Raw genomic sequence first — 25,866 nt, 5'->3', positions numbered from 1 at the left:
ACTCCATCTTACTCTCCACCACTACACAGTTCCCTAGAGTAATACTCTTGTTATACACACAGTTAATTCCAATACTTAATTATTGTTCTTGAGTTGTTTAGAAGCTTCACAGTACTCTGAGACGGTACATTCTTACTAGTATTAAATATTGCTGGCATGGAATCCCAGCAATGGACCCATCAGATAAATTGCATTGCTAGCTTCACTGATTGTCAGATTGAGCATTCTATAAAAGCTTTCAGTACTCAAAAAATGTAATGACTCAAAAATGGAAGAATCTCTTGCAAAGTTATTGATTAGATATTGGTCCTTAAGTGCAAGACTGCAGACTTTATGTTTTCCTGATACTGGCAGAGAAAAGTACTAACGCTGAGATAGGGTTAAATCTCATGGTTAGAGAGAAATCTCAAAGGATTTGCAAGTTCAGATGAGCTTTTGACAAGCTCTAACCTAATGCTTGACTTTTTTTTTTTTTTTTTTTTAAAAGCCTTTTACACATAATTCTACTTCCAGCAGGGATTAAAATATGTAGTAAATCATTGATGTGCTGTTAAATTCAGAAAGTGTGCAGTGACTTCTAGAAAAAAGGTTACTATTGCAAACCTGATTCTGAAGAAAGACTTCTAAAAGCACCTGAAATCTTCTGGGATTTGGAGTGTGTGTGTCTGTGTGTGCGCATGTGTGAGTGTGTGTACATAATACACACACGCATGTGCACACACATCTTTTAATCCATGACTTAGAATTCTAGCCATATATGCCTTCTAGATAAAGATCTGTAGCAGGAATGTTACTTTTGGTTTTTCTCACCATCCTGGATGGAAGGCTGAAGTGACAGAATAGAAGAGAGAAAAGTGACATGTTTCAGTTTTTAAGTATTCCACAGGGTTTGTCACACTTCCACTTCTGAGTTTAAGAAGTCTGGGTTCTAAAGCAGTGGAACTCACTTTAGCCTGAGTGAAGTCACGTGGAGCTACCTGATGCAGAGCATCCAGTCTCTGAGAATCAACCTGTTAAAAGTCTTTATCATCTAACTGTAGTGAAGTGAGAAGAATCACCATTACTTCTGCCTTGTTTAGCATCATCTGCCTGTTCTTCCGTATTTCCCGGTGGATTCTTTGCATCCAGTCAAAAGCAACACTCCTCTTTATGCATTGCTTTTAAATAATCCAGGATCAGTTATTTCTCCATCAAAAGCGACTACCACCATCTTCTACTGTATGACTTTTCAGCCTCTTTACAGATACCATCACTTTGGCAACCTTTTGCCCTTTCAAATCTAGTAGTGAAGTGCTGCTTCCTATCCAGAATCCAGCATAGGAAAAGCCTCTGGGAGTAGTATCTCAAAAACTGGCCCCAGAACTGATGTCTCTGAACTGTTTGATGAGCACATACCTTACTGCCTTATCCTGACCTGTCAGATTTCATCGGTAATAAATCCTTTAGGATTTATGGCATTGAATTAAAATTGAACAGAATTCTGTCACTACTTATGGTTATATAAAATTACTGGAGGTGTTTGCTAAATCTCATTGAGTGCTTTAGAGCCATTTGAGGTTGAAAGGCAAAAGAGAACTTGGGGTGAGAACAGCAGAACTAATCACAGAACCGCAGAACCGCAGAATGGCTGAGGTTGGAAGGGACCTCTGGAGATCATCTAGTCCAACCCCCCTGCTCAAGCAGGGTCACATACAGCACGTTGCACAGGATCGCCTCTAGGCAGGTTTGGAATATCTCCAGAGAAGGAGACTCCACAACCTCTCTGGGCAACCTGATCCAGTGCTCTGTCACCGTCACAGTGAAGAAGTTTTTCCTCATGTTCAGATGGAATTGTCTGTGTTTCAGTTTGTGCCCGTTGCCTCGCGTCCTGTCGCTGGGCACCACTGAAAAGAGTCTGGTCCCATCCTCTCGGCACCCTCCCTTCAGATATTTGTATACACTGTATACATTTCCCTTCTCCAGGCTAAACAGGCCCAGCTCTCTCAGCCTTTCCTCATAAGAGAGATGTTCCAGTCCCCTAATCATCTTTGTAGCCCTCTGCTGGACTTGCTCCAGTAGTGCCACATCCCTCTTGTACTGGGGAGCCCAGAACTGGACGCAGCACTCCAGATGTGGCATCACCAGGGCTGAGTAGAGGGGGAGGATCATCTCCGTCAACCTGCTGGCAACACTCTTCCTGATGCAGCCCAGGATACCATTGGCCTTCTTGGCCACAAGGGCACATTGCTGGCTCATGCTTAACTTGGTGTCCACCAGCACTCCCAGGTCCTTCTCTGCAGAGCTGCTTTCCAGCAGGTCAACCCCCAACCTGTCCTGGTGCCTGGGGTTATTCCTCACTAGGTGCAGGACCCTGCACTTGCCTTTGTTGAACTTCATGAGGTTCCTCTCCGCCCACCTCTCCAGCCTGGCCAGGTCTCTCTGAATGGCAGCACAGCCCTCTGGTGTATCAGCCACTCCTCCCAGTTTTGTATCATCAGCAAACTTGCTGAGGGTGCACTCTGTCCCTTCATCCAGGTCATTGATGAAGAAGTTGAACAAGACTGGAGCCAGTACTGACCCCTGGGGGACACCGCTAGCTACAGGCCTCCAATTAGACTCTGCACTGCTGATCACAACCCTCTGAGCTCTGCCATTCAGCCAGTTCTCAATCCACCTCACTGTGCACTCATCTAGCCCACACTTCTGGAGCTTGTCTATGAGGATGTTATGGGAGACAGTGTCGAAAGCCTTGCTGAAGTCAAGGTAGACAACATCCACTGCTCTCCCCTCATCTACCCAGCCAGTCATTCCATCACAGAAGGCTATCAGATTGGTTAGGCATGATTTCCCCTTGGTGAAGCCATGCTGACTACTCCTGATCACTTTCTTGTCCTCCACATGCTTGGAGATGGCCTCCAGGATGAGCTGCTCCATCACCTTTCCAGGGATGGAGGTGAGGCTGACTGGCCTGTAGTTCCCTGGGTCCTCCTTCTTGCCCTTTTTGAAGACTGGGGTGATGCTGGCTTTCTTCAGGCACCTCTCCTGTTCTCCATGACCTTTCAAAGATGATGGAGAGTGGCTTAGCAATGACATCCGCCAGCTCCCTCAGCACTCGTGGGTGTATCCCAGCAGGTCCCATGGATTTGTGGGTGTCAGGTTTGCCTAAATGATCTCTAACCCAATCCTCCTCGACCAAGGGAAAGTCTTCCTTCCTCCAGACTTTCTCTCTTGCCTCCAGGATCAGGGGTTCCTGAGGGCTGGCCTGAGCAGTAAAGACTGAAGCAGAGGCGGCATTCAGTAACTCTGCCTTCTCTGCGTCCTTCGTCACCAGGGCACCCACCCCATTCAGCAACAGGCCCACATTTTCCCTAGTCTTCCTCTTGCTGCTGATGTATTTGAAGAAGCCCTTCTTGTTGTCCTTGACATCTCTTGCCAGATTTAATTCCAAATGGGCCTTAGCCTTCCTTGTTGCATCCCTCCTTACTCTGACAACATTCCTATATTCCTCCAAAGTGGCCTGTCCCCCTTTCCACTTTCTGTATACTTCCTTCTTCTGGTTGAGTTTTGCCAGGAGCTCCTTGCTCATCCATGCAGGTCTCCTGCCTCCTTTGCTTGACTTCCTACTCACAGGGACGCACCGCTCTTGAGCCTGGAGGAGGTGATGTTTGAATATTAACCAGCTCTCTTGAACGCCCCTTCCTTCTAGGGCCCTCACCCATGGGATTACTCCAAGTAGGTCCCTGAAGAGGCCAAAGTTTGCTCTCCTGAAGTCCAGGGTTGCGATCCTACTTGGTGCCCTGCTGCCTCCTCACAGGATCCTGAACTCCACCATGACCACCAGGAAGTTTTTTCATATTTCCTTTGTGAACAGAAGGTGCACTGTCATGCCTTAGTGTAAATGATGTTATATACAAAATTTTGTCACAGACAAAAAGTACATGGTATATGTTGATCCAATAATTTATTGCTAATCCAATTAAAATAAGGCAAGAGCTATTACTAGTCAAAATAAAATGACAGCCACATACCAGTAATCCAAATTTTTCAATTAAAAAGGCAAGGGGGGAATTATTAAGGTGATTAAAATACTGATATGCAGGCTATACTATCTTCTAATAAGCTCTCTCTTTCAGCTGAGGTTCTTTCTCAACCTTCTGGTTACCTGTGGATTCTGGAGGTTGCTGGCCAGCCTTTGTTAGGTGAAAGGGCTGGGGTGATTGTCACAGCAAGGAGCGTGCTGAGTTCCCTCCAGGGAGAGGGTGGTATTGATGGTGTTGGTTTCTTACCCTTTTTTCCTCAGATTTTGGGATTCTTTTAGAGTTGGTTTTATATATTGCCTGTTGTTGTGCTTCTTTCCCATTAATCTGCCATTCTTTTTTATTATGCTACAGTTTTTGCTTGCTCAGAGGCACTTGCTGCACTTTTGCCCTATCCGGTATGGCTAATTGTTACCATGTATGGTAAAGGATAATGATATTAAACAAATTCCAGGGATTAGGGGTAGTGAATAAGGTCTGTGTTTGACAGTAGAACAACTGGCGACCTTGCAGTCTATGGTTCTTTGATAGTAATAACAACACCTACGTACAGTGCTACAAGGCTGCAGTGGGAGATTTGAATTGGGAAGGCAGATGAGTGAGTTTTCATCAGGTTGTTGTGTTTTATTAAATTAAACTCTTAAATATCACATGGAGTTTTATTTTATTTTTAAAATTAAGCCAAGAGATCAGGAAGGATATTACTTACAGGAGAGAGAGAGAGACTTGTAAAATGATGATCCATGATTGACTTTTTCTTTGGTTACCTGAGAGGTTCATTGAGATGCACGTTTATTTGGAGGAGCTCCACACTAGGGCAGTTTGTGCTCAGATGATGTGATGGCAGGTGTAGAGCTCCCATTCTTTCACTAGTCATATAAGTAGACTGTGTCTACTCTACAATGCGGGTGTTATGGGAAAAGATAAATTATGAAGGAGAAACCTTCAGGATCACTTAACAGACATCACAGAGCACACCTGAGAGTCAGGTTTCTTTGGGTGTCTGATCAGCAGTGTGGTTATCTGGACAGCATCAGTTCTTCATACTAATGTAATACATTTATGCTTTAGAAATGACATGGTAGTAGCTCTTTATCTCTGCTATAAATACAGATAATTGTTCACTTCTAGTCATTGTACAGACATAACAGTGGCTGTCACATTCAAAATACTTTTGTGACCTATTAGCTTGTATGAATTGTTTGAGAGACTTAGTGGTTTCCTAGAGATTCTGCTTTTGTCATGGCCCATTGAGAGAAATACAATAAAATAATTTTAGGTCTTGGACAGCCTGTAAAAACTTATATAGAATCCCTCTGCAGCAGGTACTGAACTCCTTGAAGTACCCATTTTTGTTTTGAGATTTTCTTCACTTTTGTCTAAATGTGGTGATATTGCGCCACCTGGAGAGAATGTACTTTGCTTCTCCGTGGTTTTAGAATTAGTACACAGGAGTCTTTGGTCCTCTCTCAACTTGTTTTTTATGGAAAAATACTTTAACATATGTTAATGTATCTTCTCATATTGATAGTGCTTGATCAAGCAATGTTTCCTGTCACTGTGTTGTTATTCATAAATTCTTCTCAGATGTTCCCGCCTCTACAATCTTAGCCTTTGCATTATTTATAACTTGTGTCAGGCCTCTTTTGCATCTGCTGAACTACTTTCAGGCTGGTATTTTTAATTATTCCAATATATTATTCTTGAATATTTCCCCAGTGCTAAAATCCTATAGAGATTTTAATTACCTTTCTGAATCTTGGTGAGATCTTAAAAAATTACAAATTTGCTTGATTGAACGCTTCTTTGCAGTTTATTCAGTTCCAAAGTGTTCTTACTGCAAAAGTATTTACATGTCACAACAGTAAAGATAAAGCGTTACATCAGAAAATAGAAAGTGTTCTCTGGAATTCAGTCTGCATCTAATCTGTGCACATGATATTAAAAATGTGAAGGGGTAGGAAAGGGCGTCAGTTTGAAATCATAATTGAGTTTTGATACAACTGTAATTCAAAAGATAGAAGAAAGCATATGCACAAAGCCATAATCAGCCATGGGTTTGTATGTAAAATAACAGTACAGAACGTTTTTGAGCTAGTTTCCATATCCTTGGTGGGCAAAAATACCTGAAATATTGTTTAGGGGTTCTGTTCCAAAGCCGAAATTGCTAGTAATACTTCTTTTATTTTGGTGACATTAGATGCAGACGTGCATGCCTGATTGTGATACTTTGCATCTTGCAACTGATACAAAAATACATATGCAACATCCAGTACTTCAGACTTGTACTTGGATTTCCAGATGAGTACACTGAATGAGAATATAATCTATAAATTCAGTCAGTTAATTTATTCGTTGTGACAACTTTATTTGTTTAACTTGCATGTATAGTGTCAAATGAGATATTAGAAATCCTCGTGCTTTTGAAAATGCCTGAAATAAAACTTCCCTTAAGGGATTTCACTACCATTTGCTGTAATTAGGGAAAATGACAGTGTAGTCCCTAAAGGAAAATAGATGCATACAGCACAGCTTCAACCAGAAGACCATTCTGAGATTCATTTAAATGAATAGTTTCAGATTAGGTTCATGTATTTTTAGGTCTATTCTTTTTTGAAGGAACAGTTTAAGCAAGACATGCAAATTTGGGAATAAATCTTTACCGATGAAGATTCCTAAGAGTCCGGACCAGTTTCTTTCTGGTGCATGGACATACTGTTTGGCTTTGATGAATAGGTTTAATCTGTCTGTATCATTGTTACCATCAATGAAATGGAGTTCCTACTTTAAAGGAGTTTGTGTGGATTGGGATTACCATTTGAGATCCTTAGCTGAAAGGCAGTATAACATAAAATACAATTATTACATAATTACAGTTATTTAGAATATTCATTAAAGGAGGGGTTGAAAGTTCCATGAGAATTTTACCTAAACAGGAAATGGAATAACTAAGGCACTTTTCTGTCAGTCTTATTTTAAGCAGAATTCACCCCATATTATCATAGATGATATGGTTGCTCTCATTATTTGATAGCCAAAAAAGGCTATTAAACTGGTATATAAGGCTTTTTTTTTTTTAATACAAGTTTCACTTGACTTCCATTTCATTTATGATGATATATTATAAAGACAGGTGAAATGTAGTTCATCAGGCATTTTGTCTAAAAAGTGCATATAGTTGGAGTGGAAGATAATTTAGATATGTAGAGGTTGTCAGTGCACAATGAAATATTTTGGTCAGAATAACTGTACATGCATGTACATTTTTTGTCATAAACAGATTTTTTTTCTTAACATCTTGTTCTTGAGTTTTATATACAACACAACTTAGTTCTTGGCGATCTTTATTTTTTACACTGCTAAGAACTAAAATGATCTGTTTTATTCTCAGGTAGCTCTCGAAATAAGCACTTCATTGCCAATAGTTTCAATTAATATGAGGAATTACATTGACTTCTTTTTCTTTGTAGTGTAAAACTTTGTCTGGAATTTGTGACCACATTATCTCGCTCTCATCTGATTCTCTGGTGTCACAGTCAGCACATCTTGAGGTAGTTCATCTCACGAGCATTATGCCCAGTGAGGGTTTGGTAAGTAGCAAAGCTCTTTTAACTGTTGGAATATTGAATACAAGCCTCAGTTCTTTAAGGTGATTTCTTTCTTAATTTGTCAAGAAATCAAAAGGTATTTTCATGCAGTTTATTTTTTGACAAGCTGAATCTGATTTGAGAGTGGTTTAATTACAGTCTTTTTACAAAAATAAATTTTAATTTTAAACAAAATTTTAAGACCTGTTTACATAGGGCTTCATAATGTTACTGGTAGCCATATGAGCAGCTAAAGTAGAATTTAAAGTCCTGTAATAGTTGTATTACAGTTTTGGAATATATCAAAGCAGTTCATTTTGTTTGTGTATTTATATATTTTAGGATCAAATACAATTAGTTAATGTGCTTTGAAAATGAGTAGTGCATGGTCTGTTTCTTAGGCTTGCATAAAAATAATTACATGCCTCCCTTACGATTCAGTTTTGTTTAAACTTTCAGAAGTATGGTCTTAGAAACAAAATAAATCCCTTAAATTTGTATGTACTTGTTCACTGAACAGAATGAGTAAGAGTCTTTTGTATATCCCAGCTGCTCTGCATTAGTAATGGGTCATACCATTAAAATTATCTGCAGTGTTGATAATGTAATAATTATTGGGTTACTGCTTTTAAATACTGATGTGCTGTTACACTTCTTTGGACAAGAGATTTTCGTGGGGTTTTAGGGGTCAGTGGGTGAAAGTTTCTGTCTCTCCCCTTACTAGTCCCCTAGTTCACAGCCGTTTTGATATCAGTAGGGTATAGGAGGATTAGGGATTGTGCTTGGAAACTTAAGATCCTAATAAAAGCTAGAGTATAAGGTAGCACTACAAGCACTGGGATGTTCTTGCACGCTCTGCTGAAGAGACAGACCACTTTTCGCAGTGGTCCTGTGTGGCAGGAGCTTTCTTCTGCTTCAGCATTGTCTTGGAGAGAGGAAAGGGTGCCGCTAGTTGAGGTGGGATGGGGGGAGTGAAGTAAAAGCTCTGTGTGGCCTGCGTTTCACAGGCATGAATTTCACAAACACTTTTTCGCAGTTGTGCCTTTATCTAAGGCTGGGGGGGTGTCAGAGGTTTTGAGATCATGGAGAAAGACAAGGGCAAGAAGCATCTGGTGTACGTGTTGGATTTCTAGGGCTGAGGAGGCAGGATATTAGGAGAGTTGGAAGCAGGGTGTTGTCAGGGAAGCAGGAGTTGAGTATGCTGAGAAGCAGAGGCATTGTGGGAGGAAATACACATTGTTTCAGAAAATAGGTAATATTAATAGTGTTCCTCTTCCTTACTGTTACTGTAGTTGACGGATATCCAGGAAATACCAGGTCAGTATCATTTGCAGATTGTGTAGTGTCTGTAGTGTAAATGTGTCAGTGCTTTTGACCTGCATTAAGACTATTACGTTCTGCACTCTAGCAGTCTGGATCTATGTCTGACTTTCCATTCTATCCAGAAATGTAGATTTTTCTGCTGATCTACTTAGAGAAAAGTTCACTACTGGTGCTGAAGAGAACATGAACAGCAGGCCTTGGAGTTGGTAGTGTTTTTCCCATTCAATGATAGCTCTAGGTCTAGGAGGGGTGTAGGCTGGGGGAGGACAGGAAGAGTGTAGACTACTACAAAAATGGAGCGTTCTGTAGTGAACTGAGAATTAAAACAGTGTCCGGTATTAGGCTGGGGTGTTATATGAGTTTTTGGATGTGAATGGTATACTCTCTAAAAGGCTTATCATTAAGTACAGGAGTACAATTTAAACCCTAAAGACATGGGTGACCAAGATATTGGCTGTATTGTTCTTGCCTGCCATGTGGTCTCTAGCTTGTTCCTGATTGCCTAGTTTTCTGATAGAATATCAAAGGGGAGGGACTGTGCTGTTGTAATGCTTTAGGCTGGGCCCTGTCGCTGGTTGGAAGAACCATAATGTAGTTCTGCTTTGCAATGTACTGATAAGTTTTATAGCCAACACAACTGCAGTAAGTGGGCACTGCTGATGGAGGACACAAGACAAAGAATACTGTAATCAAAATTGCTGGTTAAATATTTTTTTTAGATGAAGTGAAATCACCATGAATGACTGAGTTTACTGTGCCTAATTGTGAAGGCACTGTAACATGGTAGGTTAGAAAGTTCCTTATAATGTTCAATTTTGCTGAGACTATGTTCTGTTTAGAAAAATATATGAAAAAGAACTATAAATGGGAATAAAAGAAAAATCATATGAAAAGAGAAAACAATCGGGATCAAATATAGAACAGAGTAATGAATTACAAATGGCTTTCTCATGACTGCATAGCAATTTTTTCCACAGGATCTGTTCCATTCAAGAGAAAAATGAGTGCTATTCGTTGAATAGAAAGTATTCAGAGTTCCATTTTTATCCTTATCATTCAGTGTAGGGGTGAGGTCTTTTTTACCACATTTCAGCTAAGCTCTGCATTCTCTTGGGTTACTAATTTCATCAAGAGATTTTTTTTTTAATATGGCCTTCTTGAGTGCTTCACAGACAGTAATTAATTCATCCTCTCAAAACACTTGTGAAAATGACACTGAAATTTTAGTTTTATAGATAGGAATCTCATGCACAGAGCAGTGTGTGTCAAAATCATTAGTCTCTTTTTCAGGACCCAACAGGAGATGCTTAGTATATGATTTTTCAGATACTTTGTTACTTTTATAGCGTAAGTTTAAAACACAGTCTATCTTGGTTTTAATTGTAGCTAAGGTTTGCAGAGCTACCCACAACTCTAGCTCCAGCTTCCTAAAGGGTTGACATCTAGAAGATGAATGCAACTATTTGCCATTCATGAAAAAATCTGCTGTAAATTACTTGCTCAGGTTTATATAAGAATTCAGTTATCCAGAATGATATTCAGCTGCCTACATTAAAGACTTTCTCTATTTGCAGAATTTGCAAAAGAGCTTTTATTATATACCTTCCAATTTCATCAACAAATGAGCTGGAAATCCTATAGACTTTGCATAAACTTGCACATAAACTGAATTAATTTTTAGGCCAAGGTCCATACAGTGACTACACTGAGTCAGGACTTCTGCAGGGATGCGTCTGTGTGTGTAATTGTTTAAATAAATTCTGTATCATAATGCATTTTCACAAAAGTGACTGTATGTCATTTGAATGGGTACCTTCCGTTCTAGCATTTTCTGACTTTCTATTCTTGCATTTTCAAGCTTAATAGTCTTTTCTTTTCCTTTCTAAAGTATCTTCTTTTCCAGTCTTCTTTATTTAAAAAGAAAAAAAAAGGAAAAAAAAGAAAGGGGGGGAGGGGGCATTGCTTTATCACATGCACTCCTCAGAAGATACTCTTTGCTGTTAGTTTAATGGCTGTTTGCTAGACAGGAGAAGAATTTATGTTGGGAAGAACACATTTTAGGTTCCATTCCAAGTTTTGATGAGGTTTGTGTTTAAATCCTGCTCTCTGTAGCCACATGCTGGCCCCTGCTTTTCTCCACTCTATTCTCATTCCTTCTCAAGCTGTACCTCTCTGGGTGTACCAGTCAAACCAATTTCTCCTTTTCCCTCTTAAGCCACTGAATTTTCATAGGGACAAATACCAGAACACTCTCCATATTTTTTTCCATTACATTTTAAAGTTATTTTCAACATTGCCAAACACTTTCTCCTGAACTGTAGTATTTACAAAGGTTATATTATTTATGTCTGAAGTGTACTTTATGATCAGCCTGAATAAGACAACTGGAATGCAAAACCTTGTTTCAAACTACTGATTTGACAAACCTGGAAGTAATTCTATACTAAAAAACTATTAGGCTGTGGGAAACACTGTAAGGTCTGACCATATTGACAGAGAACATGCATGTGTAAGTTTTTATGAAATAAAATAAAAGCACTGTTTAACCTAATTATTTAAGAAAATGCCTTTCTCTGGCCCTTATTTTTTTCATTCTCTGCTTGAGTTATTTAAATTTTCAGTTGTGGCATGACAAAGGAAATGGGATAATTTTTTTACTTCAAAATGTACGTTTCTTCTTTCTGCTTAAACAAGGATAGGTTTCCATTCTGTTGCATTATAAACTTCCTTTTGAAGTTACAAAAACTTGTGTTAAATGAAACTGCAGTTTTAATTTTTAGAAGCCACGCAACCGCTGAGCATATACTAATCTCACAACAAGGCATGATTTTTTTCTCATTAATGTGATATTTGAAAAATCTGCTCACCTGGTATTTTTTGATCATGCCTCAGAAGTAAGTAGACTAAGTTCTGTCTTTAGGAGTCCCAGAAGTTCTCTTCAGTCATCAGATAAAGATGATGCAGCCGCTCTCTAAAATTTCTTGGGTTGATGGACCCAGTATAACCACTAGGTTGCAGCCCCTAAGCTTGGCGGTAAATCCTTGTGGTTGAGGGTAGGTGAAAGGCTATGGAAACCTTACCATAAATTATCTTGGGCTATGTCCTGAGCCAGCTTTAATGCAGATTTGCTGTCAGATAAATAAACGCAGTGTATGGGAATCAGTGTTCTAAATGAGATGATGGATATAGGGACTCTGTGTGGTCATGTGTATGGAGGATTTTTTTATTTCTTTTTGTTTTTCCATTCTTAGAAGATCAGGGGTTGTCACTGGTGCAAGATCTTTTATATCATAGACAGTATTATTTCTCAAAAGTTTAAGTCTTTCTCCAAAGAGAAAATTTTTCTCTTTTGAATTTAATGTGCTGTGCATATATTTAAAGATTCTTCTTTGTAACATGCAACTTTAATCTTTGAATGATAAAGACTGGTGATCACTGTTAAGCAGGAGATTTTGAATGGGCAGGCTGTTGCGTTCCCCCCCCCCACACACACCAAATTTTCTGATGTTTGAGGAATGCATTGCTTCTGGATTGCAGTATCATTTTTATCCCTCTTCTTTCAAATTATTTTATGATCTCTTTTGTCTGTATTTTATCTCTGAGGTTAGTACTGCTAATAGAAATAGGCGATGCAATCTTTCACGTTTTAATTAAGATACACACTGCTTATATCCACAGCCTTGTTAATTTCTCTGCAGAGGTAACCTTTCTCACTTCATTTAAGGATTTAAGGGAAGTACAGATTGTGGGAATAAACATCTTTTCCACTTGAAAAAATACGGACATGCTTTCAGGTGCACAGGCCCTTCTTTTTTGTTTTAAGGATTATTCATCTATCTAATGTACAGTTACGTATTCAGATAGCACTCTTTATGTCGGATATGTGATTTAAGGTGATGGAAGCCAATCTTCTCCGTTTTTACAAGAAAGGAAGTGAGAGAGAGAATGAGAGAAGAAAAAGTGGTGTATGAAGACAGCTTATTTTTGTGGAATTACACCTGGCTATCCTAAAAATGGGTGTTAATCTAATTTATAAGCTTGAATTATCTCAGATTATTTTTAAAGGCTTTCACAAATCTGATGAAGTTCATCATGTTTGGCATACATAGGCTCTCATAACCTACCTTTGTTGTTGTCCGTGGTTTTTTGTTTAGGTGTGATTTAGTAAAAAGTGCATAAGGAAAAAGAAGAAACTCTTCTTTTGAATAAGATAGTTCAGATAAATATGTAGAACTGTTACTAGGGATTAGCAAACAAAATGAATGCAAATTCAGAAGCAATATAGGATTCCCATAAAAAGAAAGAAGGAAACTAGTGAAGAAGAAATTAAAAAGAGCAGCAAAAAAGGTAAAATACTAGCAGGTGCCTTAAGAACTGTTAAAAAATATATATATTAAATGTTCAGAATAAATGTATTTATGAAATATACTCAAAAAGGACCAGAAGCCAAAACCAACCCAACTTAATATGCTTACACAGAAGAAAAATAGAAGATACTAGAAATACTTTTTTTAAAAGTGGGAGTTGTATTAAAGCAAAGAAAATAGATGGGTTAAGTATAAATTTTGTCAAAGGACTCATAAGGCAGACCAAAAAAGATTCTCGGGAAGAACTTTCTAATGACATGAAATTTAAACTAAAAATGCTTTAAGTCACCCCAGAGCACTTTTTTCTGTCAGTTTTTGATATGACTGTTGCTCTGTCCATATCTACTAGTTAAGGCAAGGTCAGGCAAAAGATGGAGACGTAACAGTTCCCTTGTGGTTTGCAACATTACCTACATCTTTGCTACTGATGTTTTATTGTGTTATAAAAGTAGAGCCAACAGTCTTCACCCTGTAGCTGAAGTGAACCCAATGCTGTTGACACATGCATCATTTTATTGTAGTTTTAAAAACCTGAATTTTTCATGCAGAAATATTTTACTGTATTCCAGCAAAAAAGTGTAATGACAAGATAAATGATCTGATAATAGATCATTGTCAGTGAAAAAGGAATAGTGTTCTACAGTTGGAGATGGTGGAGATGTGAGCCAAAAGTGCTACTGTAAGAGAGTTTAGTCTCATTGAGGAATTCAGGGAGCTCTTAAATATTATTTGAAATCTCTGTGGATTAATCTGGGAATAACTGTTGACACTTAGAAATGCACTGCTGTCATAATATCTAGGTTAATTGACCAGATGCCTCACCAAGAAGTTTTTCAAAGAAACTTCACTTATATCTCGCAACACTGTTTTCTGGGGAAGAGTCTCTTTAAAATGTGATTTTTAATGATTGCTTCCTTCCCATATGTTTCCAAAAGTCAGATTTTTAATTATAAAACCTTGAAGCTGTTTTCTGTTAGGGAACAGTGACAGAGTTGCTCAGGAGCAGCCAGGTTCCTTGATATAACAGTCTGCAAAACACTTCCTGGTTCCATAGCACCTCTCATACATCAGTGTAATTCTCTCAAAGTATTATATCTGACATAGTTATTAAAGAGCAGCTATTTATTTCTAGCCTGCTATACTTTTGACTAGTCTGAGCCAGCTTGACAGAGTAAATGAGCATACTTAGCTCTCGCCCAGGGATAAGGGGTGTAGTTTGTCACTCTTTTGTGCTCTGAGTCAGATCACTGGCGGTGTTCAAGAGGAAACTAAGCAGGGTCAAAAAAGAAAAAAAAGAAAAATGATTTTGAAAAAGGACTGCAGTAAAATTCTGTTTAGAAAGGCAAAAAATAGACCAACAATAGACTGAAGATTGGAAATTGAGGAAGGAATGACTGGGTACTTGGGTAGAAAGGACAGAATAGGACATTTTGGGGGAAGGATGCTGTAGGAAGGCCCTGGAACTGGTTAGACAAGGAGAATGGATCTTAATGAGACAGAAAAGGAGGAAAAAAGGAAGACAGCTGAGTGGGGAGGGGAACAACTGAAACTGGAAAGCAAGAGGTAGGGGAAACCTCTACAGTGGGACTCAATTGACACTTCAGAAGGCCCTCTATCATGATGATTTGCTAACCCCATACCTATTTCTTTGTTACTCTCAGGTGACTAAATATTCCTAGATGTTGCTGTTTAAGCAGGTGAATTCCATCCCCTCTGTCTAGATGCGGGTACTGGGACTGAGTATGTGGAAGAAAAATCTTGGGGGAATATTGGGTCTTCATGCACTGAACAAAGGAGAGACTAGAGCTGATTAAAAAAAAAAAAGGCGCGAGAGCACATGCTTGTGTTGTGAGACTGAATCGGCAAGAGGATGCATCTGGGAGGAATAGCTAGTCGTGTGGGAAACAGAGAGGGAAATTGGAGAGAACAGCAAAAGAACCACTTCCCACTGAGACCGTCTCCCATCTAGAGCCCAGGATGGATTCCGGGATTCTGGAGTTCCATCCTTTGTGTGCTTTTGGTCTATGAAACCCACTGGCAAAACGTGTCTTACTATTCTTAGCTTACTGATTTTGCTGTTTTATTTTGTCAATTATGGCTGAGATCTGTGAGATAGTTTGCATGCTGTTTTTGTAAAAAATTATGTGAGAATAATTAGATAAGAAGAGTATGTATTTGTTTCTATCAGATTTTATAACAAAAGATAGTATGATTGAAATAACAAATATTTATCTTCTCCTGTAAAATACTAGTTTATAAATTAATTAAAGATTGAGGCTTATATAAAAATATTATTACAGAAGAATATATTTGTTTTGAATATGCTGAATCAATATGACTTTTTCAAGCCACAGACACAGTAGAAAATAATTGTAAACAATATATCTCTAACAGTTCTAGTAGTGTTACCAGCTGTCATAATATAATCTACTCAGCTATTCATATCTGGGCTTGGGAAAAAGAGGCTTGATCCTTCAATTTTTCAACTGAAGTATTGAATTAATATTTGCCTGGAACTTGCATTATTTGGCAGAGCACTTTTTCATTCTGTATTCCCACTTTTTTCTAGGCTTATTAACCACAAAAATGCTTACTGTATTGGAAGCAGAACAAAGGAATGATGAACAAGAAGATGGCCAACAGCCCATTAAGTTAAAAGCAAGGCCCAGCTGTTTTGCTCAGTTCAGACTGTGAACACTTGCATGCTTTTATTGGGTTTGTAGAATTAACAGCTCTCTGAATGACCAAATTTTGCAGTTTCAAACACTTTCTTGTAAGCCAAAAGTAGATGGTTTTCCTTTTTCCCTTTAAGTTTGATGATAATGATTCCTTAAAGCCTTTCATTTATATCCATAACATAACTTCATATATATATTTGAGCAATTTAAACTTTAGAGGACTTCTTCTAGCCTGTGCCATCGTCACTTAAAATAAGCCTGGAGATTCAGGTCTTTACACCTGCTGATTTAAAAAAGGAAAATGGGGAGGAGTGTGCCAGGCCCTAAAATAGCAGTGACATAGATTGTCCTTTGGAAATGATATTTTTTCTAAGTGCCAGTGTCTTTTCATGTTGAAGGATAAGTTGTCTTTTAAGAACCTTTCTGCCACAGAGAGCGGCTGAGAGCTGAACTGAACTGCATGTCTGGTATTACGCACAGCATTATCTGTTATAACAGGATAGGCAAGTGCTGACAGTCTGGTTATCAAGGACAAGTTTTTTAGGGAAAAATGTTTACAGGGTTGGAAAGAGAGATTTGAAGTGCTGTCTTTCAAGCAGGGAACATATCTGGCCTCTAGAATGGCCAACATAAGCTAAAGAAAGTGTACCTTTCAGAATGCCTGTGTGTGTTTCAAAAGTTCTTCTAAAGAACACTTTTCATCTTCTTTCCAGTGTTACACTAGAAACTTTCTGCCCAGTGGAAGAAGATTGTTGGAGCTACTATTTTATATGTTATAAATATATGCAATGTTATATCCATATAATTGTGTGTGTGTGTATATATATATATATATATATAAAAAAAATAGGTAAATACCTTATATTCTAAGGTATATAAAACTGAATAAAAATACAACAATTCTTACATTTTTAGATAAAATGTAAAGATGAAAGAGCAGATAGCAATAGGTAAGGTAATTTTTAGTGATTAGTCAGTTTTTATGTCTCTGTGTTAAGAGATTGAATCATAATTTGACTTCTTTCTAAAATACACATTTTAACAGGAAGTTAGGAACTTCATGAAGAAATAGATGTTAAAACTTAAGTGAGAAGTTTATCAGTGTTTTCTGTGTTGGCCTTGGTTTCTTGAGAGGGAAATGAATCTTGTCAAAACACATGGGATGTTAGAACCGTGATATTAAATTGGATATTAAAAGTGTGGCTGCAAATGTTTTACTGAAGTCCACTAAGTATTAAAATAATAGGCTTCTGTGACATCTGTGGCATTATTGTATAACTTTCTGGCCCAAAATGTCATTGTAGAAAGCCAACGTAAAGCATGCAAGATAGATTTAAATACCTATTTAATACTTTTAATGGAGAATCAGCATCTCATTTCTAGTGAGAACCTCAGGGATTTTTTCTTGTTTGACTTTCAGTGGTCAGAGAATCAGATATTTGTCAGTAACAGTTGAAGGTGCTGCAAAGACAATAAAAGAGCAAACACTGGTAAAACTAAGTCAACTGTATAGAATGAAGTAGTGGAAAACTCTGTGGTAAACTTTTCTTTTTCTAACTAACTACATCTTATGAAGATGATTTCAAGGCTGCCAAAGTTTAATTTGAAGGGGAAAAAAAATTCTTTGTTATCAAGTTCCAACTTGTGTCCCTTGCCTCTTGTCCTCCCACCATGCACCTTTGAGAAGAGTCTGGCTCTGTCTTCTGTACACCTTCCCAGTTAGGTAGTTGTAGACAGCAACAAGATCTTCCCTTTGTAGTGTTTTAGTATATTTTTAGGTAAACTGGTAGCCTGCAGATCTTCTTCAGTAGTGTTCAGGAATCTTGAAATTAGTTTTTGAAACTCATCAAACATCTTTATGGTCCAGCATTAAGCTGTGATGTGTTAATGCTTTCATTGTGATGCTGCATGGAAGCAATCTGTCCCACCAAGAATTGATTCTGAGGCAGAATGCCAAATGCTGTGGAATTCTTTCGGTTCTTTTGTAAATAGCCATAATGAGATGCTCAGTAGTGTAAAATATTAAGGAAGAGGAAGATATCTGTGAATTGCATTATTTTGCAACATGATAAATGATATATTTAGCTGTGACAGCTACGTCATCTTAATTCACTGAGTAAATACAGTGAGTACAGTAGCAGGCATTCATCTATTTTACAGTTACTACTGTATACAGTATACTCTTTATTTCCTTGAGTAACCTTTTTTTAATATGTGTAGTTATGCTGGAGTCAAAACGACTACACAAATGAATAAGAATTACTTGTGAATGTTGGGGCTTTCGGTTTAGCGTTCTTGGACAGCAAAGGAATTACATCTTTAAAGTCTACTTTAAAGACGTATTCAGTTATCTCTGAGAACTGTGCAGTGGAGGAAATTTCAAATCCTCTCATTTGGTAAGAATACTGCCAATATTACTTCTTCCTCTACACCTTACAGTTTCCCAATAGTAATTATAGTATATAGCATAGAGTTGAAAAAAATGAATTATATCATACAGTTTTGCAATTAACAGAAAAATTTGTTCCTCCACCTTTACATTGGTGATTTCCTGCTAATGCTAGGTTCCCTGGGAAGAAAAGAATGATTTTCTAGATTGACTTCTGTATTCTGACAGTATTTTATGAAATAATGCAGTGATAATGCAGACATGGTAACTGTATATTATTTAAAACATTCTTCAAACAAAAATCTGACTGAAGCCAGCGAAAGTGAGTATTGCCTGCAAGAATATAGTGCATATCCTTCAACTTTTTAAAGACTAGTTAATTAACAGTGGGTGAAATTTTTTGTCAGATCTGCTTATCAGCAGATGATTCAGTTTTCAAGTAAGTGTGGGTTTTTTTGTCAGAAAAAAAAAATTATATGGACTCTCTACCATTATAATTCAGTTGGAAATCAATAACTTTTGATGGATCAAGTTTCCTGAATAAACATCATTTCCTATGATGTATTGAGACTAGACAGCTGCTCATCAAGATGAAAAAGTTCATGAACCAGCTAGAGAGAAATAGGCCAGCATGAAAACACAGCATATAGGAAGAATGGTAACATGAAACACACAAATTCTACTTCCCATTATCTTATGTGGCTTCCACAATAAAAATTTGCAAGTTTTTGAAGTAGGACTTTTTTTTTTTCTGACAAATACAGAATTTCTGTGAATAAAATGCTCTTTATTTTTTGCTGGGGGCTCTAAACTTCTATTTTGACAAGACAAGGTGATTCAGAATTATCCAAAGGATATTAAATTAACAGTACACTGTGCAAATTAGATTTCAAAAATTGATGGCTATCCATACTGCATGGAGAGATGTGAAACTGACCTTCCTACTGAGAGACAAGAGTACAGGCAGTTGAGTCTCACTGACATTTAAGTCTTTGTGTGTGCATATTTGTGTACAAATAGATAGACACCTGCTTATGTTGTCTCCCTGTAGCTTGCCAGTCACTTCCTTGAAGCAGAATTAATCCTGCACTATGTTCTTTTTATCTCGCCAAGTTCATTTTTCTCCATAAATTGACAATATGGACGTTGGCTCATATCTTTTTTGGGTTAGGCTGTGGTTTAATTTTTACTGAATCAGTAACTCTCTGAAGACGACATTTAAGTTTAAAGACTGTTCGTTGTTTAAATTTTGATACTCGTTTTACATCACTGATAAAGAGGTCAAGTGTTAAATATTTCAGATACTGAATTGTCACCTGCTTTTATGCTGATGCTGGGTGTTGAATTCTGCCCAAAACCTTTGGAGTGTGTGTGTGTGTGTGTGAGAGAGAGAGAGAATTAAAAAAAAAAGCATAAAATGAGTTAACTTATGATGTTTATAATTGGTCTTGATATATACTTGTTTTAACCTAGATTTGAAAATGGTATTCAACGATGGTTCCTTCCAGTCTGTTGAAATGTCTTTTACCTTAAACCAGAATGAGCATACTTTTTTATTACTGTGCAAACATTATTGCTTTGTTACCTACAGATACTAATTCTTCTTCTTGCTCTTTCTTCAGGGAATGTATATCAAATCAACGTATGATGGGCTACATGTAATCACAGGAACAACTGAAAATGTAAGCTTCCTTAAAAGACTTTTTTATCATGCATATAAGTATTTTCTGTATATTTGTAGTGTATTTTATAATACAAAAACTTGCTTTAAATCAAGACGCTATTTATTAATACTTTGTTTTCCTTTATCTTTTTGTATGTATATCATTTTTTATATTACCTTCTTACTAATTTTGGAAACCTTGAAAATATACAAAGAAAAATATCTGTGATGAAGTAACAAATAAATGTTATATTACAATGAAAGTCTAGAGCTTTGTCCTCAATGGTTTTTCCAACATACCTTTCTAATAATGTTTGTGTATATGCTTTCTGTCAACGAGACAGTAAAAATGATATAACAGATAAAAATTCTGCCTCAGATGTTTGTATCAACCAGAGTAATCACAACGTTGCAGAGTTAATGATAAGCATAACTATCATTTGGCCTGCCCTTAATAAAATACAGTCAGTCTACTTTATGCAATAAGTGAATATTGCCTTTCAATGATGAATACTCTTCTGGTAGGTGGTTTTTTTTTCTTTTTAGAATAGATAGTAAAATTTTTGTGAAGTCTGGTCTTAATTACCAAATTTATCAGGAAAAAAAAAGATGTTAGAAAAATGAGTACAGTAGACTTCCAGAAGAATTGTTAGGCATCTCAGTTTTTTTGGAGATGATGCTTATCGTAGGATTGACTTACAGAAAAAATTATTAGCTTCTCTATGTCAAGGCAATTCAATAAAATAGATTGTAAAATAATAAATATTAAAAATGTTGCAATATGCAGGATGGGGGGTGTAAAAGACATACATAATGGAGAAAGATAAGTTAAAATATTGTATTTGATATCAAAGACTGTTGTATAATCTAAATGCTAAACCAGAAGGTTTTCAAAGCTCGCAGTAGTTACTGGGAGGACTATCCCTAAAAATGAAGAGATTGAGATTGTGGAAAGGAGCAAATAGAACTTCGTACGTAAACAGAAGTGATGGGTAAATCGGCAAATGTTAAAAAACAAGTTAGTTAAGAATACAAATAATTTTTGTTAAGCGTTTGTGTGAGGACATATGAAAAGTTCTTTCATGAAAATAACCGTTCCTGAATGAGTTGTATTAGGAGGAGTTAAGCACCACTGTATTTTCACATTTTCCATCATCTGTAGTAAGATACAGGAGAGACTAGGAAGAATGTGTTGTCATTTTCATTGTAGTCCTACAAGTATTAGGCAGTAGTAGAAGTATTATCTGAATTAAAAACACACAGAAATGCTGCAGCACATAAATCAGTATGAGTGATCCTAGAGAAAGATTATCACTGTGACAAGAATGACTAAAAAGGTTCTAAACTTCCTTCTTGTTACTTAACTTGCAATACATAGTTATGAATTAGAAAAAATAGTTTGACTTCAACTATTGAAATCTAATTATTATGACAGACTTGATAATAGGACCTAACTCTTCTGGTTTTCACATGGTCTGCTTTTGGGGAGAACTTCAGTCCTGGATCATTTAACAGCTTATAGCTGGATAAATTACAGCCTTAGATTTTATAAGGTTAATACTGAAATTATGTAATACTGATACCCAGAGAGAGCACTGTGCAACTAGTTTAAGATGTAAATACTTACTGGTGTACTTCACTGGAATTCTGGCCCATATCGATGAGTTTCTCATACTTTCTGTGTCCTACTTGTTTTGTATATATTCAGATAGTTTTATATCGTGTAGTTTTAGGTCAATCAGTGTTTAGACAGTGCAGACCTGAGGAAAGCCTTGTGATCTGTGTCACAGTTTGTGAAGTCTAATACAAATTAAACTTAAAAATTGGTTATTTATTAATATTATTGGCAGTGTTTAGAAGTGTTACAATAACTGTATGTTTATCTTGAGTCATTAAACTTATGGGTGAACTATCGTGGTTATATTAAAACAGATTTTGGTCATAGAATGAATTACTTGTGCTAAAATTAATCCAATTTTTCATTGTAATTTCATTCATTTGAGAAGTATAATGCCATTTGAGGGGAAAATACTTAAAAAGAAAGTTATCTGATGAAGTAATTATTAAAAAATCTAAAGCATCAAAGGCAATTTTAGTTTAAAGACTGTGTTTCTAACGCTTGGCCATACTGGTACCCATTGGGAGAGTGTTTTAAGTTGATGCACTATTGTGGCTGGAAACACTAGATGTAATCTTGTCTTGTGAATTCATCATAAGAATTGAAATCGTTGAATTATAACTAAATTTCCTTAATTCTTGAACCACTAATATGTTGTAACTAACTCAGAATTTGTAACTTAGTGATCGTTAATTTTTGCCTTTCTGTTAGCAGAGAGTGTGATGGATTAGAAAGAGCAATAAAATGAATTTTTGTTGAATGTACAAAATTTTCTCTTCTTAGGAAATTAACCCAGAGAATGTGCTTAAAATAATAGTCCTCTAATTATATTGGAGGGAAGATCTGTATGAATTATTTTAACAAGAATTACAAAAGAATTAGAATACGTGTCATTCGTCTTTCCTGTGACTGAAACTTGCTGTGAATAAAATATTTATTTCACATTTAAGGGAGTAGATTAAAATAGTAATATTTTATTTTTCAAGATTCTTACATGCATAGGAAATAAAATCATTTACATAAACAGTTGTTCAAAGCTGAATAATTCAACTGATGTTTTCCTTCAGCAAACTATAGTATCTAGATGTACAGCTGAAGCATGAAGTTTGCCTGATACCAGTGCCTTAGAATTTTTTGTGTGTCTCGATACAGCTGTTTCACAGGCAATTGAAATCTTTCCACTTCATGTATATTTGTTAAGATCTAGTGAAGCCATAATTGATATTTTATTTCAAACATTATTAAAATATTGTCACTCAAAGTGACAGTTCTGGTATTTTAAAGGAATACTGTTAAATTTTAAAAGCAAAGTGTTATACAGTGTCTTTATCTAGAAGAATTTTGATTATTAAAATAATTAGTTTGCATGATAGGATGGGTTTTTTGCATTTCTGTCATGTTGAACTGTTTCAATTTCACTGTTAGCATAATTCAGTATTTTTAGTATTAGGCCTGGAGAGGAATATTTGTAATAACAAAGTTGATAACAGCATAGTTGTTGCTGTATTTCTATGTTAATTCAGTGCCTGTAGAGCAGTTCTGTGTATCTATACCAAACTTGCAGTAGTTCTTCAAAGTAGAGGGTGCACAGTTTTTAACTGATACTCGTCACCAATACCGGCTGAAGAGTCCTCGACACTTATGTGACAGAGTGGTCTAACAGGTACCAGGATTGAGCTCAGGCCTCTGTCCATAATTTGTTAATACAGGAGAGAACATTACTTAAGATCAGGAGGCTAAGAAAAAAGTGTGTAATGAGAGTAGCCAGTCAGAAATCTCTGTCAGGAAAATCTTCTATAGCATCTTCTAATGTTGGCTAATCTCCTAAGAGAACTATTGAAAGCTCTGTGTGTTTGTCTCCTTTGGGAGGGAATTGTTTGATCAAGAAAACAGATAACATTAGCTTCCTGAACTTTCTTTGAGGCTTCCTATTACACTGTACCTTGTGTCTTAATTATATATTGTAGTTAGTGGCCTGGGCCTAAAGACATTATTAAATAGAGCTCAAAGTTGGAGAAATGTTGTTTTATGATAACCAAAGCAAGATTAGGTTTTAAAAATAAATTATGAAGTGAGGGGAAGGAAACCAATTTTTTTAAATGATCTTTATGATTTTAAAATATAACCCATTTATGTTTAAAGTGTTTCTTAAAGTATGATCAATGTTCCATTTGAGGAAAAGAACAAATACAGTCCACTCTGACAACTTTCTCTCAGATGCAAAGATTAAGAGAAAGTTATTTCTGTCTGGAAAACTAGGGGTTTGTTCCATAACTGGTTGACTGACCATCAGTCTGAGAGAAGAACCCTGTAAAATATCTTCCATGTTTTACCTTCTGTAGTAGAAAAATTTCCTTCAAGATCCTATTCTTCAGTTATTACCATTTTCATGAAACTTTCTTTATTTCAAGTTATTTCTAAAATTCAGTTTAAAAGAAATTAGTAGATTCATATACACCTAGGATAATAGTATTACCACTAGTCTGAGCATAGTTTCATTTCAAGACCTTACAGTAAGACGTTTTTCCCTTATTGGAAACAATTATCTAAGGGAGTTGTCTGTGGGATAATCTGTCTACACCGTATACGTATTCTAATCTGCACTTGTTTTATGAGTCCTGTTGTTAAACTAAGACAAATACAGTCACTTTGTGGCTATCTATCTGAATTACCCTTCTTCTGTGGTAGACTGCTACTAGCATAACTGCCAGTGTCTCCATGCATATCTTTTCTGTGGACGCTCTCTCACTTGGTAGTAAATAGCTGTAGCATTTTCTTCACATTACCCTTTATGACCGGCTACAGACTTCTTATATGTTGATGCAACCATTGAAGCAGGCCTCATGTCTTTTCATGTGCGTTTTTTTTTATCCTGATAAAACTTGGTTGAAACCTTTTCAGTTAATCCTGATCCAGCATCCAGTCAAATCTTCACAGAATCAGCGGAGTTTTTATATTGACTTTTCAGTGAGTTAGATCAAGTCTTGTATGACTTTGAGGGATTAAAGTCATGCTAAATTGTCTTGTTTTTTCAGTTCTGGGTGGACTTTCCACCACAGGTTTATATTAATATATATGTGAGGCTTTGAAACTGAGCAGAACTGTCAGGAAAGGGCATGCTCTGTTCATTCTGTGAACATGCAGGGAACTTAAAGGGGCTTGACTATGCCTTTGTGGATGCTGATGAAGTGAAAAGAAAAAAAAAAAAAAGATTTATAGTGCTTGCATATGAATAACTCAACATATATAGATATTTTAGTTCAAAAATGTAATTAATGTTTTCTTATGGAATTTACTGTGCTAAACAAGAAAAATCTTCTTGGTAAAGGACCTTATAATTTAAAGGGTCAGGGAGGAGTTACTAGAAGTGCCAGCCATTAAAACTTACATTTTTATTTTGACTAAATTTCAAAACGTTTTGATAAGACAACACCATAAGAAGTTGCTTTTTTGTTTTTGCTGTAATCACATGTGCAGAATAACCATCTTCAAAGACATTTAATTTTTGGCATTTCAGCAAATTGATTTTTCATTCCTTTTGAAGGGATAATTGACCTCAGAGCCAGTGTTTAATTTTAAAAGATAATAATTAGCTCAGCCTCATCTAAGTCAGGAAAAGAGCTAAAAAGAGAAGGAACCAGGCCTTTGCTCTTCTAACTAATGTCAATTGAAGTTGAACTCATCAGGAATAATGGCTTTTACTTTTACTGTTTCCAGCTTACCTTTCATTCACTGTTTAAAGCAACATACTTTGTATTCATATTGGATTCTAGAAATGGAAATGAAATATCCTGCTGTTTAACCAAAAAATAAAAAAAATCTTTGAGTGGTTCTGTTGGCTAATAATGCTGTTAGTCCTGTAGAAAAGAGCAGTTAGACAAAATTCTGTATGTTTACTTTAAGAAGAAAAGTTGACACTGGAGCCAGGTATTTCTTCATGCTATCTTATAAAATACATAGGTAAAATCCTGTTTATTTTAGTGCAGAAGAATTCAGATAATAGGAGATGGTATCTGTTCGTAACGAACAGGAAATGGGCAGTTTAGTTCAAGGGCTGGACTGCCAACTGCAGGAGACACAAAAGCCCTGTGTCGTGCAAGAGCAAGCAGAGATAAAGAAGGTGAAGAGTCAGAACATGGTTCATTTTGGGGAGGGAGCAGAGTGAGGTCAGGAGTGATCAGCAAGCAGTAGGCCAAAAATAAAGCTAAGCTTGGAATGATACCTG

The 25,866-nt window shown here is 36.7% G+C and overlaps 1 protein-coding gene across 1 annotated transcript in view; it reads left to right on the top strand.

Annotated features, from left to right (window-relative positions):
* LOC106487552 (connector enhancer of kinase suppressor of ras 2-like) overlaps positions 1–25,866 on the top strand; it is a 243,618-nt gene that overhangs the window by 122,811 nt on the left and 94,941 nt on the right. Inside the window, 2 exon segments of the mRNA XM_067303896.1 lie at positions 7,487–7,606; positions 19,983–20,042. Coding sequence (XP_067159997.1) covers positions 7,487–7,606; positions 19,983–20,042 — 180 coding nt within the window.

This window comes from Apteryx mantelli, chromosome 13 (assembly GCF_036417845.1).
Source record: "Apteryx mantelli isolate bAptMan1 chromosome 13, bAptMan1.hap1, whole genome shotgun sequence".
Lineage (NCBI taxonomy): Eukaryota > Metazoa > Chordata > Aves > Apterygiformes > Apterygidae > Apteryx > Apteryx mantelli.
This window is presented reverse-complemented; position numbering and strand designations above follow the sequence as displayed.